Source organism: Empidonax traillii, unplaced genomic scaffold, assembly GCF_003031625.1.
Source record: "Empidonax traillii isolate 1590-97213 ecotype Southwest subspecies unplaced genomic scaffold, ASM303162v1 scaffold20:size5563877, whole genome shotgun sequence".
In the NCBI taxonomy this organism is placed as follows: Eukaryota; Metazoa; Chordata; class Aves; order Passeriformes; family Tyrannidae; genus Empidonax; species Empidonax traillii.
In genome coordinates, this window is record NW_020955213.1 from 4459816 (window position 1) to 4478373 (window position 18558).

An 18558-nucleotide genomic window follows, 5' to 3' on the forward strand; every position below is an offset into this window, starting at 1 on the left:
ACACCCGCACCCGGCTGGGATGGGCACAGCCCCGCCGAGGGCTCCGCTCCGGGGAGGGATCCCCCCTCTCCCGCTGTCCCGCGGGGCAGCAGGGCCGGCACACGGCCGCGCTGAGGGCGGCGGCGGCACCGCGGCCATGTTGAGGGCGGGGAGCGCGGAGGGCGCGGAGGCGGCGCCGGGGCCGCTGCGGGTGCGGCGCCTCCCGCTCCCCCTGCCCGCTGCCAGCGCTCCGAGCCGCCGCTGTCGCCGCCGCTCCGAGCCGCCCGCAGCCGCCGCCGGCGGGGCCGCGCTCCATGGCGAACCCCAGCCCCTGCATCGTGGTGAGTGCGGCGGGACGGGCGGTGCCGGGCGGTGCCGGGGGCCGCTGTGCCCCGCCGGCCGACGATGGGGGGTCCCGCCTGCCGCCCGAAACGCGGAGATCTGTGAGGGGCCGCGGGGGGTGCCGCGCCGTGGGGTGTGTTGTGTCTCGTGCTGTCGTGTCGTGGGTCGTGAGTCGCGTCCCTTAGCGCCGCCGCCCCGCGGAGTCACCTTGAGGGCAGCCCCGGCCTCCCTCCCTGCGCCGGGCCCGGGGCTGCCCGTCCCTGCCCTCGCTGCCCCGGGCCGGGCGCGTCCCTTCCCGGCGGGGGCCGCGGGTCCCTCGGGGTGGCATCCCGGGGATCCGGAGCCCGGGGCCGGCGGGCACAGCCGGCGCTGGCGCCTCCGTAGCGAAGGTGGATGAACTTCCCCCAGCGCTGCACAACTTCCTATTCCTGTTGCTGTTCGCGGCGTGCGGGAGGCTCCGGTCGGGAGAACCCCACGTGTGTGTGAGTCGGGGCTGCTGCCGGAGGAGCAGCATCCGGGGGATGTTCTTTATATTTCTGCGTTATCGCTGCATCTGCTAAGGCGCTTACGTGCTCATTTTTATTAATCTTTTTAAAGCCGGTGCCGGTGCTGATGAAGTGCGTGCGGTGTCTGATGACCGGGAGCTGTGCCGGCCGCGAGGTTGCGACTGTAAATCCCTGCAGTCCATGAAAAAAAACCCTGATAAAACCTGTAGGAAGGGCCCACTCCCTGTCAGATGCAGAAAGGAAGGTTTAGTAGACACGCTCGACATAACATTGGTTCTGAACCACAGGAAAATACCGTGAGTTTTGGGAGGGACCTGCTTTATTTCTTAAAATAGCAACCTGTGTGGTCTGCAGGGACACAGAGCAGGGACTCCATGCCCGAGCCGCGTGTGTGTGTGTGTGCTGACACAGGGTCAGTTTCGGATGGGTCCCCAGGTAAAATACTCAGTAGGGGTTATACAACAAAAACCCCCTGTAAAACCCCCCCAGTTGGCTGATCCCTGGCCAGGTTAAGTGCTTGCACGGGCAGTGAAATAAGATTGAGTCCTGCAAGAGCAGCGGTACCACCCTGGTGAACTGTCAGTGACAAGCTTCTCTTTTCCCTCTGAAGTTCTTTTTCGCGTAGTAGCGTTCAGCTGCATAACCAGAGAGTGAAGTAATTAAAAAAACACATTGTCATTTTGAAGCTGCAGCAGGGTTAAGGTTCAGGGAAGGCTCTGCTTGATGCGACAATGTGACCTGAACCTCAGCAGTGTTTGATATCATTATTATCATTTGCTGATCCCTTCTCCTAATTAATATGCACTTGCCAATATTGCAGGCTGTTTCATACAGGTAGTTTGTCCATGTGGAACAGGTTGCTGAAGGCTTTAATTTCAGATTCTGAAAGATCTTGTACCTCCCCGTTTTGGTGGTGAGAGAGGTGCTGCACTCATGTAGCTGTCTTGTCTTGTCCCGAACACTGGGTCAAGTGTTTTGTTGTGATCTGGTGTTGTGGAGATTTGGAAGGTGTCCATGTTAGAATCTCTGCTTCCTTAATTGCAAATGCAGGTTTTGCATTACATTAGGAAAATCAAAGAGGTTATAAAGCTCCTTGTTCATTTTTTTAATGGAATATAGAACTTCATTCAGGTGAAGTACCTTCACTTTCCTGCCCTCCGTTGGAGAAGGATGTTGTAGGACTTGGGCATTGCTTAACAACTCGTGGTATTTCAAGTAACCCTTGAGAACTGTTAGATTACACTGTGTGTGTGTCCAGTGTGACTGATGTTTTCAGAGAGGCAAAGTAAGGTGGTTCTGATGAGCGTCGTGGGTTTGATAGTTTATACTGAATAACACAAAGTCTCACCACGGACCTTATATAAGGCTCTTTAGAAATCTCATCTTATTTCCTTTTCAGATTGGTGATGATGAACAAGGCTACGACCTGGACTTGTTCTGCATACCTAAACATTATGCAGACGATTTGGAAAAAGTCTATATTCCTCATGGGCTCATCATGGACAGGTTTGTTTGACCTCAGACAGTACACTGATTCATGACGCAGGAGCAAACAATCTTCCAGTGATAATTTTGCTGCCTGGTGACTGTCTAAATAGATTACATTTAACTAGAGATAGAATGTATAAGTGCTAATTAACACTCTTTTTTTGGCTTCTAAGAGTTTGTACATTTGCAGTCATGCTATTGTTTGAAAATTGGTCATAATTCTCAAGCAAAATGTTGTGGTAGGTAGCAACCTATAACTTTCTTTCCAGTGTTCCTTTGATGTTTTACCCTCTTAAAAAGTAATTAGAAGACATTTTGTTGTACCAGTTGAGTCTGAAAACAATTGTAGTCTCTTGAATTTCCATAAGATATTAATAAAAGTAAATTATTAATCTCACTATCTTAAACTTTCTCATGTTCATGTGGTAGGTAAATAACATCCAGCTGTCTTCTGCCTTCTGGGAAAGACATTATCCTCCACAAATATAGATCTGTTGCTTCTGTGGTTGCTGAAATCTGTGATGTGCTTTGGAAGTTTTAGCTTATGTGATCAGGAATTAGTGCATAAGCCTACATGGCATTTTTGTTTTATTTTATGTTTGATAGTTGCTAATTCCCTTTAAGAGAATGAACAACAAATTTGGTGAATTTAAGCCGTTTATGAATGGTGCTGGTTGGATCTTCTCGGAGATCTTGTGACTAGGAATGCATCTAGATTTTGCATGGTCCTGTTTGACTAGATACAATGAACATCCCTTTTAAAAAGTTTATTTTTATATATTGTAAAAACTTTGTACTGGAAGTCCACACAGAGCAAAAAATTGGACAAAGTACTTGCCATTAAGGAATTGACGTAAAGTTTATAATGATTGGCTTTCTCTGAGAAACCTGCTGTCAGCTGGCACACAATAAATGCAGACCATGCTTTCTAAAATAAATTGCAAGATAAATTTAGAAACAATGATTGCAGAAAAACGGTGCAGCTTTCTCTTGCTCTGCAGTGTTGGTATTGTATTCTGCATTCAGGACAAGTTTCTGGCATTCTGACTTGGCAAATAAACTCTTTAGTTTACAGTTTGAAACTTTTCTTGCTCCTCGGTTAGCAAGGGGTGCTGCCTTTTGGCTTGTGTTACGTTGCTCTTTGCATAGAAACTGAACCTGTCTTTGGAAGGAGAAACACACCTTTGTGTCTCATATCTGACAGCCAAACAGTTTCAGGGTGTTAAAATTTGCTTTGGCTGAGCGTGACGTATGAAAACAAGGTCATTTGGCAGCACTTTTGTTGGATTAACCTTGAGCAGCAAAACTTAGTTGACCAGTAACGTGTGAAAGTGACTGAAGTGGTAGACAAATATTTCTGAGCAAACATTGTTCCAAGTTTGGTGCATGTGTTTGCTGCTGTTCACAGTACAAAACGCTGCTGCTATGGTAAACAGATGAAATGTTTTGACAGCTCACTCTTCCTTGGTTTTGTTTAGGACGGAAAGACTGGCACGAGAAATTATGAAGGGCATGGGAGGACACCACATTGTGGCTCTCTGCGTACTGAAGGGGGGCTATAAATTTTTTGCTGATTTATTAGACTACATCAAAGCCCTGAACAGAAACAGTGACAAATCAATCCCCATGACTGTCGACTTCATTAGGTTGAAGAGTTACTGTGTAAGTATCTGTGCAGTGCTGTGCAATTTTTATTTGTTTGACTACAAATTTACAGAGGTGGTTTAATATTGTTACTTCCAGAATGTGCTAATATTAAACAAATAATCAAGCGAACTAAGAGTCACAAGCTAATTTACTCTTTCTCTACCTTATTATATAATGTTTTCTTTTAGACCTCGGTATCTCCTCAGCACAGTAAAATCCTTATGCAGAGTAGAGAGTCCCATTATGTGTTTCCCTTTACAATTTCCTCTCCGCCCTCTACTCTATCTCTAAAACTGAGGCTCAAGACTAATGCAGAGGATTTTCCTGCAACTATGATTACAAAAATTTAGTTCTAGGAATTATGTGGACCAGACCTCACTGTTGAGCAGGATGATTTGAAAGCTGCAAATACTGTTACACCGAAGTTCTCTATCTCATTTTTGTTTGGCTCAATCAAATGATGAGTCGAATTAGTTGTATTTGACCTTGAAGAAATACTGGAGACATAAACTTAGAATTATGATTAGTGGCCCCTGAATATTGTACCACCTTTTCAAGACTAGGCATCTTGGGTTGCCTTGGGTTTACATTTTTTGGGAGAGTTTTAATTCTGAACACAACTTTATAGGAAAAGTGAACACTCTGTAACATGAGGTAACATGTAAGTTTTATCGAAGGAAGCACAAGGTTATATTGTGCAGGTCAGAGGAGGAAGCAGGTGTATGGCAGCACTGTATGATTCCTGACTTTCTGACAGCCAAGTCTCATGTTTTTGGGATTTCAGAAATTTATGATTTGTTCCCTAAGACCACCTGTAGCATGGAATCAATGATATTTTTGGTTTTAGTTAGGGTGTCTCAATACATTGTTTCACAGGATTATGCTGTTAGTTCTGGCATTGAAGTCAGCACTGTGGCTTACTTCTTGCAGTTGCAGATGAGTGCAGAAAGCATTAGAAAATGGAGATAACTGACTTGGAAACTCCTCCTCATCCTTTGTTTCATTAAACTGTGGAAGCCAGAGATGGAGATATTGTGATCTATTAATGTGTCACAGCAAAGCCCAGAACTGTGTGGGGCTTTGGCCCAGTCTGTGCAGACCAGCAGCCTCAGCTGCCCGAGGCACACACGCCACACTGCCTGTCCAGGGCTTACCTGGAGACCACAGTCACATTTGCAGAACGTGAGGCAGTAATGTAGTTATGTACTTTAATGAGAAGGCAAGGCTGGGCAGAAGGGTTTGTACCAGCCTTTGGTTATATCTCACAAGGCACTTTGTGCTTGGGCACTGTATTAAAATCAGTGACAGAGAGCAATCTGAGCCTTTTTCCTTCAGTTCCTCCCAAAAGAGGAGGCTTCTGCCAATAGTCTGCTTAACTGTGAAGCCCCCACATGCCCATATATTCTGCCTGTAAAAAACACAGAAAACTCTATTACAGGATAATAGGTTAAAGAATAGGAAATGATGGTTCCCACTTTTTTTTTTTTTTTTTTTTTTTTGTAACCCTGGGACAGGCAGTTGTATATATCCTCTGCTTTCTCCAAGGAACACTTCCAATAGCTTAATTAGCTTGTTAAAAAAAAACAATGTAAAGACTACACCCTTTTACACTCTCTACTTTCTAACTTGGAAAAAAAATATTGGAGAAATGGTTTGAAACACCTGAAAAAAAGCCTCTGTTAAAAAGCAAGGCTGCCTTTTTACTGGTGTTTCAGGCATGTTTCAGTTTATTTCTTTACTACAGCTGCTTTTGTTTATTACCCCCCCAGAACTACAGTGCCTTATTATTAATAGGGGAGTGAGCAACCAAGTAAGTTTTATGGAAATTAAAAGCCTCTTTTTGTAGTAAAAACATGTAGATGAAGAGAGAAGCAGAGAAAACCAGACAGAAAGTTATCTAAGCAGAATGTTTTCCTTGAGGTGTTGGCTTCAGGGTTTTTTGTTTTGTCAGCTAATTCTATAAAAGAATGTTTTCTTCTTCTAGATGAGTGAGGAGCTCCTGCTACCTGATTCCTCCACTACAGTATTTATGAGCATTTCGTTTCTGTAGACTCTCTCAGGTGGTTATTAATATCCAAACTTAGGTCCTTTAGACTGGATAAGAATGTCCTAACATGGACATGTATGTAACAGCTTGACTGGGTCTTCCATCAGAAATAGTGTTGTAATGCTAAACCTGCTCTGTAGTTTTGACCTCTGCTTTACTAGGTGGATGGATTTGTGTTTAGTGATGTGAAAGCCATCACAAGCTCTAATGGACAGTTGAAAGTGGAGCTTTCAACTCTCTTGTCACTGTCTCTGGCTATGATTACTAGATCATCCTGCCTGCCTCTACAGATGGGATAAAAGATGTTAAAAATACCCTGGTCGTATAAATGAAGCAGCTGAACTTTTGTAATGGTTCTGTAATTGATGTAATTGAGGTTCTATTCTTGTTTCAAACTGATCATTTAATATTTACAAGCATATGGGGTTTTCTTTGTGTTGCAATGCAAAGTTCATACTGTTCTGCACCCAAAAATAATTCTCTAAGAATACTGACACGATCAAGCTGTGATTAAACTTTGCTTGTAACTCCAGTTTTCTGAGTCCTTACAGATGAATTTTAATGATCTGGCAAGCTGTTAAGAAGTGGAAAGATAGTGTTTGTGAACAGATCCAGCTCTCAGTATTCTTGACAAACAGTTCATTCTGTTTGTGTTACAGGAAGAATGGCTTTTCACCAGTCTACTGCATTTAAACATGGAAATGAGCAAATGTTGCTTATATAGTCATGAAGGGCAGCCAAAAGACAGTGGATGTGTTGTGCTGTCACTTGGAAAAATAGGGATTTTCAGAGGAGTACGTGGTAGATTCTGGTTAGGCTGGTCACAGCAGTATTCTGAAAGGTCTCTGCCAACCAAGCCTTATAGCAGATGCTGGAACTTAAAATGCCTTTTTAAAAGGTGATCTTGGAGTCACTTGAGTCAGGAGTTACGATCTTGTAAAGCATTGTTGTTGTCCAGCAGTGACAACAGGGAGGCAGTGAGTTTTAGATCTGTACAACAGTCAAACTCTTATGTGTTAAACCACAAAGCATTAAAGTCTTACCAGTACTGAACTGGGAAATAAGGCTCCTGAAGATAGTCAAAACATTGCTTAATTATTAAACAAAGTTCTTGCCAGTGGAAATCTGGTTACAACCAGTGTCAGAAATCTTTAACTGTTTTTTCACCCTTTTATTGCTCAGGAACTCAGCACCTGCATAGGCATATAATATGACCCATGAGACACTGTCAAGGTTTAAAGTCAGTTGAGTGACTTTATTAAACTGCAAAGATTTGTGAAGCACTTCTAGCAGCTGTTTTTATCTTTCCTGTGTAACAGTTAATTTACGTTTTTATCACAGTTTAGTTTTGCTGAAGCAAAATGCTCTGTTGTAGTGATGGTGTACCTGTGTTGCTGTTCCATTGCTATAAGAAGTAATTTGATCTGTTACCAATATGTGTTGTAAACTAGGCAAGCATAAGCTTTTCTGGCTATTTTTGTAGCTTATAGTTCTCAGTAGTAATCTGTGCCTTGTTTGCTGGCTATTCTTATGATTGCTTATTCTTACTCAGAGTAAGGCTTTCTAAGGCATTAAAGTTTGAAATGTAAATTACCAGCTATATGGCAGCATGCAGCTTGGAAAACAAACTGCTTTTTGTCCTATTTCCATATCTGTAGGGAATGCATAGCGAATCCTAGCTTTTTAGATACATATGTATATATAATGGTCACAGATGAGAGACGGTGCCTGCATTGATGCAAATCTCTTGTCAAACAGTCTTTAATCTGAAATACCATCTTTGAAGTTGATCACTTGTAATTTCTTAGTTAATAGAGAGATGCTGTTTCTGAAAGCATTAACGTTCACTGGTTATGTGCTTTACAATTTTGACATTTGCTGCAGGAAAAAAATTAGTTTGACATTTACTGCAAGGAAATAATTAGTTTTATTCTGGTAATGGTAATGCTCACCCTCCTCTTTCTTAGAATGATCAGTCAACTGGAGATATCAAAGTCATTGGGGGAGATGACCTCTCAACCTTGACTGGAAAGGTATGACTCTTTGTATGTTTAAAAGTAAGCAAACAAACAAACCCACTAAAGAACCCACATACCTGCATGATTTTAAGGCTGCTCTTTTGGTGTGTGAAGATTATGGAGTTTAAAAAATGGAAATGTTTCCTTTAAATATTCACCGCTGTGTCCCCAGAGTGGATAAGCCCCATCAAAGCCATCAGTTTAGTCTAAACTTAAAAAAATCCTCTATTCACTGTCTTTGGTATCAGCGGAGTCTTAGATTTGTTTTTCTGCAATGCCCGAGAAGAATCTTGTGTGGGCTGTTGTCTGCAAACGGCCTTTACAAGAGACTGGTGTTATTTATTTGCCATATTGGTGTTCCAGTGAAGTGTTGGTGGTTCCTGTGGCAGGCAGTGACAAGGGAAGGAAATGGGAGAATGTAAACTCGGAATCTGCTTTTCTCCAGTGATTCAGTGAAGATCATTGAGCCACATGTCAGGGGTGAAAGCATCACTGCCTCCTGCTCTGTCAGAACTCAGTGCTTTCCCCTTCTCTTTACACACGTGATCTTTAAGACATGTATGTCTCAGTTCAGTGTGAAGGATGTAAGTATGACAGAACTGTACCTGTCTGTGTAGTAGGACACCCTTTTTGCTTTAGAATTGTGTAGACTCTGTTTTGATCTCTTTTGCATATATCTGGAATTTTCCAACTCTGAATAATTTAAAGACCACTTTTTACTCAGCAGGAGCTGTTGAGGAGAATCTCAGCTAATTGTTGTTAAAGCATAACAAATGTTAACTACAAAGAATATGCTGCTACACGTGTAAACATACATAAACGTTGGTACAAATATTTAACTGCACTGAAAATTAATAAGTTATAGAGATTAATAAGGAATTGTATGATGTCTAGATATTAATGGATTTTTCCTTTTTTTTCCTTTTTCTTCCTACCAGAATGTTTTGATCGTAGAAGTAAGTATTGTGTTTCACTTTGCAGTTCTAATGTGCCACTGGTTAAAGAGTTCTATTAGAAGTTGTTCTTAAGCCAGAAAACCTACAGTTTCTGGCTTCAAGTCTTCCAGCTTCTGATTTCAGGCCTGAATTTTGCAAGTGATCTCTGTCTTTGAACTAAGCTGTGTTTTGAATTCTCAAATTGCATTCAGCTGCTATATTTAACAAGGAAAACAACCATCTAAAGCTGTTTGCATTTCCTTTCAGTTTTCTGGAATGTAGTCAATTCTAAAAGGTCTTTTCCCCCCCTCTTTTTTTTTTTTTTTTTTAAAAAGTAGCCTGAACAAAGTGATATGACATGTATTATTGTCCTGGGTTTATGATACCAAGCTATGAAACTAAACTGCAGAGGTAGAAAGAGGTTCCTGGTATGAGTATCTTAAAATATGTGAAAAACAGATCTAAGCCCAGTGTCTCTGTGAGTAATTTATTTAGAGAATAGTGACATTGAGAACACTAATTCCTAATGAGCATTCTGTAGTTACTAAATTCCCATTACTCCGTCTTGTCATGGTTCCAGGTACAGTACAGCCCAGTTTGATTGCCTAGTAGGTATTGTTGTTTAATTCTTGCTTTCATACCTCTTTCTTGATGAACAGCATTGCTCATGTTCAGCCAATATCACTTTCCTTGAGTACAATTGACAATTTCGGGGTAGGGAAGTAGCAGCACTAGACAGAAAAAGTGGATGTGCAATCTAATAGTGTGTTAAGTCTCCAAATAATGGCAATGGCAGGTTTGTAAGGAAAGAAACAACTATGGCAACTGACTCAGCAGCCAAAGGGAAGGATGTTTCCTCTCATCAAATGTGTTTTTTTTTTTTTATGTACTATTTTCCTAATTTGAGAAGGTTATATTATTCCACAGGAAGCACATTCAGTTCCAAAACTCCTACCAAAATAGTATGATACAGCAGTCATTGTGTGACCGGTGGTGTCCTTTGAAGTATATTTTGCTTCAGATTGCCAGATATGTTTAATTATGTATCTGCTCCATTGCAGATGAATGTAAGCCCCAGATTAGGTTAGTTTATCCTTTGCTCAGTGAATCATCTATCCAGTGACTTGTCATATACACTGTCAAATATGAACCCTTTTATCAATCACCACTTTAACTGTCAAACAATAAAAATGCACATTTATTGTGGGTTTAATGTCTTGTGCACCAGAGCACAAGGCTTTTCTCTACTGCATCCTTTTAATGTCAAAAAAAATCTGCACAAAATAGAGCTTCACCTCCAATAAACAGCTAATCACACACCACGAAATCAGTGATAGGTTCTGTTTTTCCCTTGGAGTTTGGAAGTAGCTACTTCTGTTTATTTACCAGCTTTGATTTTTATCCATATGCATGTATGTCTTTAAGTTCTCTTGAGTTTACAACCATGATTAAAAAGCATTAATGGTATTGCTGATGGATGCTCTGTTGAGTTTGTTTGATTTTTGTTTTAATTGGGAGTCATGAGGAAATTAGCTGAAATCAGGATATTGCTGCTTCTGTGCTGTCTCCTTCACTTCAAATAGACTTATTTCAGGCCAGGGTAAGGACTGTCCCTCAAAAGATCCTGTGACTCTTTCAGTCCAAATGAGGAATCCATTTCCGATGCCTCAGTTATAAGCCATATATTACTTTTTTCTGCTTATATGTGCAGTGGATGGGATTAAAATGCTGTGTGATTAAAATTTTAGTGTGTTTTAGACTTTAAAACTGCACCCAGATATTCCCAGTGCAATTTTTCCAGCTATTTCTTGAATCTGTAATGTGCATTACATTCCTTCCATTGCAATAATGGGTTGTTCTGCCTGTTTTCCCTTCTTGCTTTTCTTTCTGTTGAATACATCTGTCTGTAACTGAGCTCAACAGCAAGACTAATATTACTCTTACCATACTCAAATTAAGCATTGTCTCATGGCTGCAAGGACCACAAGCCATAAAAGCTCCAGAAGGAGCCAAGGTCATTGCAGTAACTGCTGGTTCAGCAACTGCTTTCAAAGCCATAGTTACCCCCAACAATTAAGAACTCCTGTTATTAATAACTCCTCTGCGTTATTAATTAATAACTCCTGTGTGTGATCACGTTACTCAGCGTGGTTGCGTAAGCACAGCAGGGGTTACATGTCACCTATATTTGGCTACAAGCATTTTTATGGGCATTTTTACAAGCAGTATTTTGCCATATTTTCATGTTCCTGTGAACGAGCAGTTTCTGTGGTAGAAACTTGAAAGTGCTACTCTGTTGTGTTTAATATTCTGTCTTACATGAGTTTTTTCTTTTCAGGATATAATTGATACTGGTAAAACAATGAAAACGTTGCTGTCTCTACTTAAGCAGTACAATCCAAAGATGGTGAAAGTAGCCAGGTAAATTCTTAATGATTACTTGTGCTGGTTTTCACCTTAAGAAGGACACACAGTGTAAAAAAAACCCCCAAACCAACAAACAAAAACATCTGTAGAATACATTTCCATGGAAGAGAAACAGGAGGAAACATTTCTGCACGGGTCAAATATGATGCAATCTGTTGAAGTTTAGTACTAAGTTAAACTCCAAACCCACTTTTGCTTGTTACGTGAACATGCATTTGTTAGGGATGCTGGAAACACTGTTCTTTTCAGTCCTATTGCTGGAAGAATTTGAGTGCTTCAGAAGGGGATAGCTTGTGCATGCCTGGGACATCTCTTGCCTGATCGTATTATGGTAAGGTTTGTGGGGTTTTACTGCTGAAGTCCAAGTTTAGAAGTAGCTAGAAGAATTTCAGTCTTTTGGGCTTAAAAGAAATACTCTCTCAAGTTGATAGAGGCATTATCAACACAAATTTAGTTCGTAAAGATAGACTTTTACTGGAAAGGAGGATAAAAATAATTAGTGATTGTCACTGACCTGTATGTAATGTCTCTCCAAAGATTTTTGTTTCTGCTGGCACTATCTGCAACTTCACTGTATTTGTGCATTGAAGGCCTTTTTTTAGTTTTCCTTCTTTATTGTAGAATTAAATTAGTTTGCACACTAGTATTAGTGTTTTTGTAGAGGGCATAGGGCAGCTGAGCTTTGGAGGTGATTCTGTGAGAGTCAGCCAGCCATATGCTCTTCTGGGCTTTTCTACTTAGTTACAGCTTTAATCAATTAGTTTTCAAAACATTTCATAATTAAATAATTTGCAGCCAACAAGAAATATTGAGGATTACATTATATTATTAACCAATATCAACATTCCTCCCACTTCTTTTTAAATTGCATCTGTTGCGCTGCTGTGCTGTTTGTGTATTTTCCAATAAAAGCGTAATGATTGCTGGGGATTAGAGATAAAGCAGGGCTGGGTGTAATATCTAATCACTCGTGTTGCCATAACAATGTCAAAGGAGTTGTTAGATGAGAGAACAGCTCTTCTTGCTGATAATCTGGGGGTGACCTGCTGAAGGTGAGGCTGTTGAGGATTTCTCCCTGGCCAGATTATAAATATCTGTCCCTGAAAAGTGTTGCAACACTACAGCATAAATCATAAATATAATATGAATGAGCAAAGTCCAGTTTCCTGTTGTTTAAACCTGTTGCAGTAAATTGGGTCTACCAAAGACCTGAGGAGGTCAACATGATCGTTCTAGATAGTCTTAGTTCTTAGTTACTTTACTTGCCTCTCTTCTATTTCTTTTCCTCTTTGTTAGTTTTTTTGTTTGTTTGTTTTTTGTTGGTAGTGGTTGTGTTTTTTTTATAAATTTTTTTGTTTTCTTTCTCTCAGACAATTAAGCAGTTTTAGCAGGGAGATGTGAATTAACGCTAATATGATTTTGGGGTTTCTCTGATCAATTCCTACACGAATTCTCAAAAGTTAAGTTTATCAATTGGAAGTTTCAGCAACTGTCTAAAATAGAAACTAGGACTCTGGCAAATGAAGCCCCACCTTCAGGGATGATCCAGGAGGGAAGGAGGTCTATGTTCAATGCACAGAGTTATGCTTATCTCTGCCATCAACCACCCTTTCTTTTGCTCCCAAAGTCACTGTATCCCAGACAGACAAATGTCAGACCTGTGGGATTGTCTTCTAAGGTAGAAATCCTCAACTGAATAAAGAGGGAATCCAGCTATGCTAGCAAAGCATTTCTCTCTGCTACAGTGCCCCCTGCTCTGTATCTCCCTGCTCTTTATAACTCTGTTAATTCTGGAAAGTGGAGCAGGTTTGTGTCCCGTGATCATCAGAACCAATTACATTGTTTTTATGGGGATAATTAGTGCTTCCAGTGAAAAACAGTTCAGGACAAGTTGTGCAAGTGCAGTTGAGGTGCATTTAAGCAGCTGAACTTCTGCTTCATAATACCAATGCTTTTGCTGGGCTTGGCCACGTCCCAAATTGCCTCTTCACCTGTAAGCTAAGTGGCACCTGAAGTTCCTAACGCACATAAAACCCCATTAAGTCACTTTTCACCATGGAAATGCATCCAGGTCAGTATCTCCAAGCCTTTTCCTTGCAGACCTGCTAGTTATCCTTTAGGCTGTAAATCATTCATGATTCTAGGAAGTTGTGATTTTGTCATTATGATCAGCTGTGCCTGCAAATAAAATAATAGTTTAAAATATGTGTAGTTATCCTGTCAGTTATGCACATTTAGATCTACTTCAGCTTGTCTGTCATCAAAACAGTATAATATGTTTGTACCTGGTGCTTTTCCATGTTTAAGTTTTACATTGGTTTTATTTGACAGTTTGTTGGTAAAAAGAACTCCTCGAAGTGTTGGATATCGACCAGACTGTAAGTGACTTTTTGACAACCATTATTCATTTTTGTAAGTATGTCAGTGTATTGACAAAGCTCAACAATGTTCCCAATAAGTTTTCACTAATGATTTTGCTTTTATTTAGGGAATTTAAACATTTGGAACGTATTTTGACAGAGTTCATCAGGATTTGGTCATCAGGATTTGTATCATTTTACTATGAAAACCAGACTTTGATATTTTTGGTCTAGGTTACATGCTTTTCATGTGCAAATTCTCCCAGCTTGCATGTAGTCAAATGCTTTGGTCAGCAGAATCTGCTGGATTCACCTTTTGACACTTTTGGGAGTGGTTTGGATGCCTAAACGTAGCCACTTCATGCTGTTTGGATGTCCCCAGGAATGTAGGACGACCACACAGGGTAGCAGGTCTGATAAAAGTTAAGGCTGGTTATGTCTGGGCATCTGAATTACTCCTTTCTTGTATTTTCCTGTCTGTCCCAAGACCACTAAGGAAGGAATAGTATCCACAGTAGACAGTGGTAAGAGAGTGACAGCTCCTCCTGCCTTGGGAAGGGCTGTGTGCTTTAACCCTGTTCCGGAGGATAAATTCCTGTTAGTCTAGACCATGTACTTTCACTATGGAAGCGGAATGAACTTAGCAGCAGAATCACATCCTCGTCCTCCTCCTTTCCAAGGTTGTACATTATTGTGGAACTGAAGTTGTTTGGATACCTCAAAGCTTCATTGAGGTGTTCCCCTCAGTCAAGGACACCCCTCATTCCTGGGATCTCATTATAGGCTTAGCTGGGCTAACGGTGCCTTTGGAGCATCTTGCAGCAGATGACTTGTTTTGCCATCTGTCCACAGAGACAACCTGTCCAGTGCAGGACACGTGAGCTCGGAGGGAAGAGACAACAATGGCTGGGCCTCCATTTCATCCCTGTATTGTGAGGCCAAGTAAATGCTAAATGTCACCTTAATTTAGGAAAGCCTCAGGAGTCTTTCATTTTGGCATGTGGGGAGAAAGCCATTTGGAAGTTTTATTTTGTATATAATTTAATTTTGGCCGTTTTACGGTGTGTGTGGGCAGGTTGGACTGAGACTGCCTGACCACCCATGAACTGTCCTGCTAGAGCTGTTCAGACAATCTATGGAAGATATGACGTTCTCTTTTTAGGCAGCTTCTCTGGGAGATAAAAATTACAACCAAACACAAAAAAACCCCAAACCAACCCACGTTTCTGAAACCTGCAAATGACCCTTCCTGCAGCCTTGCCTGGGGTGCAGGTCCAGCTCCCAGGGGTGCTGCCTTTTGAACTGTGCTCTGAGGGGGACTTGTGCTGTGCTCACCAGTTCACTGCTGCTGCACAGGCGTGTCAAATGTGTAGGAAGTGTCAGGAAGTATTGGCACTTTTTGTATATATTTACAAAGTTAGAGGAAATTTTTATACTCATAATATTCTGTCTATAGATTTAAGAGTCTCCATTCATTTCTTGCAGACTAGCAGCCCACAGATGTGTGGGAACCAATAAATAACAGCTATTTAATTTCCTTTAGTTTGATAAATCAACAAAGTAAGTTAAAATTTTAAATTAGGTCGAATATGAATCTGAGGGTACTTGAATGGAAGAAATAAAATGAGTTACAATGCTGACATGTCTATAAAATTCCAGACTGCCTCTGTAAAAGACTATAGTGAACTCTAGGAAGTTCCTTTCTAACACACTGATGACTTATGGTCTTTTTCAGTTGTTGGATTTGAAGTGCCAGACAAATTTGTTGTGGGATACGCCCTAGATTACAATGAATACTTTAGAGATTTGAACGTAAGTAATTTTTCCCATATGTTTTTGTCCATTTAAAACTAGGGAGGAGGAAGGAAGGGAAATCTCCTCTGTAACAATCATGTTCCAGTCTGTTCCATTGGTGACGCAATGATGGGAGCAAGTCCTGGAGCAGCAGGACAGTGTTTGGGGCCTTTATGAAAGTGAAATTTATTTTGCTGCATGCACAATGGGGGCTGCACCTCTGCCAGCTTGGAAATAATGTGAAGTTCATGTGAAGTTTCTTGTCTTACCAGATGTCTACAACAAATAAGTGCATTTGCTTAGTTATGTAAGAGGTAAATTAGAGAGACCTGTGAAGAAGTTAAAAAGGGCTCACTTTCTGTTTTAAGTTCTTAATTCTTTATCTGGGTCTCACCAGACCAAGCAGACATTGGGTGGGACAATAAGAGGGAGGAGAAAGAAGGCAATGTTGAGATTTTTGGACCAAAAAAGGGCTTAAGTTTTTCTGCATAAACAGTATCACAAAATCCTTTTGTACACAAACGTGAACAGCACACTTGTATTGTTTTCGGGAGCTCGTTATTGATGTCAAACGTTCGTCTCTTACGTTACTTTTCTAACAGGAGCTTTTTATTTTGTTTTGTTCCAGCATATCTGTGTGATCAGCGAGACAGGGAAGCAGAAGTACAAAGCATGAAAGCAGAGTTCAAGTGCTGTGACAACAGAGCTTTGAAATGTTTTGTTTACTGAGTCCTATCTTTCACAAGCTTCAGCTCTGGTACACCAGCTACACTTGTAGAATGCCCCAGCCCCATTGCCATATGCTTACTGTAATTTATTGCATGTACAATATAAGAGCTCGTCTTGTTCATTTATATTTTAGAAATGTAAACAACTAGTGCAATTCTGCACTCCTTATTTTGATTTGCACTATGACTCTACCGACTATTGCTGCCCCTGGTTGGGTTGTGCTGTTTGTGAGCTCCAGAGTCTAACTCTTGCAGTGGTAAATTGCTTAAACCTCATCAACCCAGAACTGAAATAGTTCAAGTACTGTAAATGTAAAACATTTTATGATAGGGAAGTCTATTAGTAATATTTTTAAAATCTGTAATTTAAGTTTTATATTTTAATGCACAGATGTGATTGTGATTAATGGATAGTTGCACCTTTGGGTGTTATAAAGCATGAGGAGCAGCCAGTTACAGTATCTGTAATCTCCAAGGAGTTCATTCAAATCTCCAGGAGTTGCCTTATTGCTGTAAAGGAAGTTTGAGTGGAAACATGTCTTTTTCCTTTTTTTCTTTTTTTTTTTTTTTTTTAAGATGGAATGACAAAACAGAATGTTTAAAATCTAGTTTTAGTTGAGCTGCCTATTTCTGTTAGATTTTTTTTCTTTAAAAATATCCATCAGTCTGTGGAATTGCCTTTTAAATTTAAACAATTTTAATATATTTGTGAAAAAAAAAAGTATTGTAATGTTTACTTTACAAGATCTAAAAAGCAAAGTACTTTAAATAAAGGCTGTCTCTTTAAAAGAAGCCCCACACATCTATCCCACTCATTCTGTATATTAAAGTGCTCTTGAAATTTCCTTCTCAGTAATATTGTCCATAAGTGTTTGTAACGGTGAAGGCAGACTCTGCATTTGTTGCCTTTGTAAAGCTTCTGGTTAACATAATCCTGTCTGTGAGAGATGATAAAATGCTGAGGGAAGATATTGAAACAGTTGCATATTTTCTGACCAAACTAGGTTTCAGAGGAAATGGTTTAAGCACTGTCCTGTCTTGGCAAAAGTGAAGAGTGGAGGTTCCATGTTCATTAAACATATCCATGTGGAAAAAAACCCTCAAACCGCAACCATTTTTTAAGTAACCATTTTGGTTTGTTTCACTAACATTTCTGTTTGTGTGGAGTTCGGTTCTGGCCACGGCAGCCCAGCTCACACCCACATTTGTGCTGTGCTTTTTGGTTCTCTTACTTCTGCACGTGGATTCTCCCACCGTGTCCTCGGATTAAACGCTGCTCAGTGCTTACACACAGTGGAGTTTTTGAAAGATTCTGTTTTGAAAGATTTTTCTGTGGTTTTGAAGTTTGAGTCTTTCCCAAGTGCTTCACCCTGTTGCCCATCCATGGCCTGCTCAGGTACAGCTGCAGTAGTTAATGGTGAACTCACACACTGTCATCCACATCAAATGACCACATTGTATGAGAAATCTATTTGTAAATCAAAATTCTCATTGCAAATGTTAGAACTCTGATCATGATTATACTGTACTTTTGCAATGTTCTGGGTAATGTTCCAAAGAGCTTTTATCTCAATGCACTGCAAAGTCTGATTGTATTTCTCAACGTTTGTGTATCTGCCTTTTCAAGAGCCTGTGGCTTGTTGCAAAAATGTGCAATGCATCTCCGAGAAGAGGAAACGCAGAAGAAACGCAAGAAAATATAAACCCACTTGAAAATTGTTGTATCTGCTAAAGTTTTCATTAGTTCTGGTTGAAACAAAGGGTCTAATCTTAAAAAACCAATGTTTTCTTCAACCTTCTTAATAATTCCTACTTCACAGTGTGTTTTAAAATAACTTCCTGGCATCTAGAGAGTATACTAGGTGGCTTAAAAGTATGTATTTACACATGAAAACAAGGAGTATTGATGATGGTCAATGTTTTTTAGGGCTTTAAGCTCTTCAGTTAGTTGCTCCTGTAGTCATGGTTAAGATGGTTATTTACATGCTGTCATTTTAATGGGAATGGGAGGAGGGTTTGAATTAGTCATAACAAGGGGTTTGTCTTTCAAACCATACCTGGAGTGGGGAAATTCCTGGTCTGTTGGGGATAGGGGATGGAACTGCATGAACTGTGTGGTCACAGAAGAGGTTTGGGAAGATACTCTTTAGCCACAGTGACCCTGGGGGAGATGCTGCCCTCTAACAAACCTCACCTATGTCTGATGGAAAAGGGCAATATTAAAAAAAAAAATAAAATATTACATTTCAACTTTTGGGGAACAGGCACTGTTCCACTTCCTTCACAT

General features: G+C 40.6%; 1 protein-coding gene across 3 annotated transcripts; it reads left to right on the forward strand.

Moving 5' to 3' along the window:
- The first annotated feature begins 221 nt into the window (after window positions 1-221).
- HPRT1 (hypoxanthine phosphoribosyltransferase 1) lies at window positions 222-17361 on the forward strand. Of its 3 annotated transcripts, none has more exons than XM_027899454.1 (9): window positions 222-320; window positions 2227-2333; window positions 3794-3977; window positions 7977-8042; window positions 8966-8983; window positions 11301-11383; window positions 13721-13767; window positions 15485-15561; window positions 16172-17060. In XM_027899454.1, exons 1-9 carry the CDS (start codon window positions 294-296, stop codon window positions 16217-16219), a joined length of 657 nt encoding a protein of 218 aa, XP_027755255.1. In that variant the 5' UTR covers window positions 222-293; the 3' UTR covers window positions 16220-17060. The 3 variants fall into 3 exon arrangements, with proteins under 3 accessions (XP_027755255.1, XP_027755236.1, XP_027755246.1); XM_027899435.1 differs by lacking the exon at window positions 222-320 and adding an exon at window positions 1857-1907 and having other exon boundaries at window positions 13697-13767; window positions 16172-17361; XM_027899445.1 differs by lacking the exon at window positions 222-320 and adding an exon at window positions 1857-1907.
- The last annotated feature ends 1197 nt before the right edge of the window (window positions 17362-18558 follow it).

Bases quoted from the DNA above. Each gene is read 5' to 3' on its own strand.
- HPRT1 (XM_027899435.1), top strand. From the start codon at position 1,872: ATGCAGGTTTTGCATTACATTAGGAAAATCAAAGAG. The intron at 2,334-3,793 runs GTTTGTTTGACC...GGTTTTGTTTAG, and splicing joins CATGGGCTCATCATGGACAG to GACGGAAAGACTGGCACGAG. The intron at 11,384-13,696 runs GTAAATTCTTAA...TCCATGTTTAAG, and splicing joins AAGATGGTGAAAGTAGCCAG to TTTTACATTGGTTTTATTTG.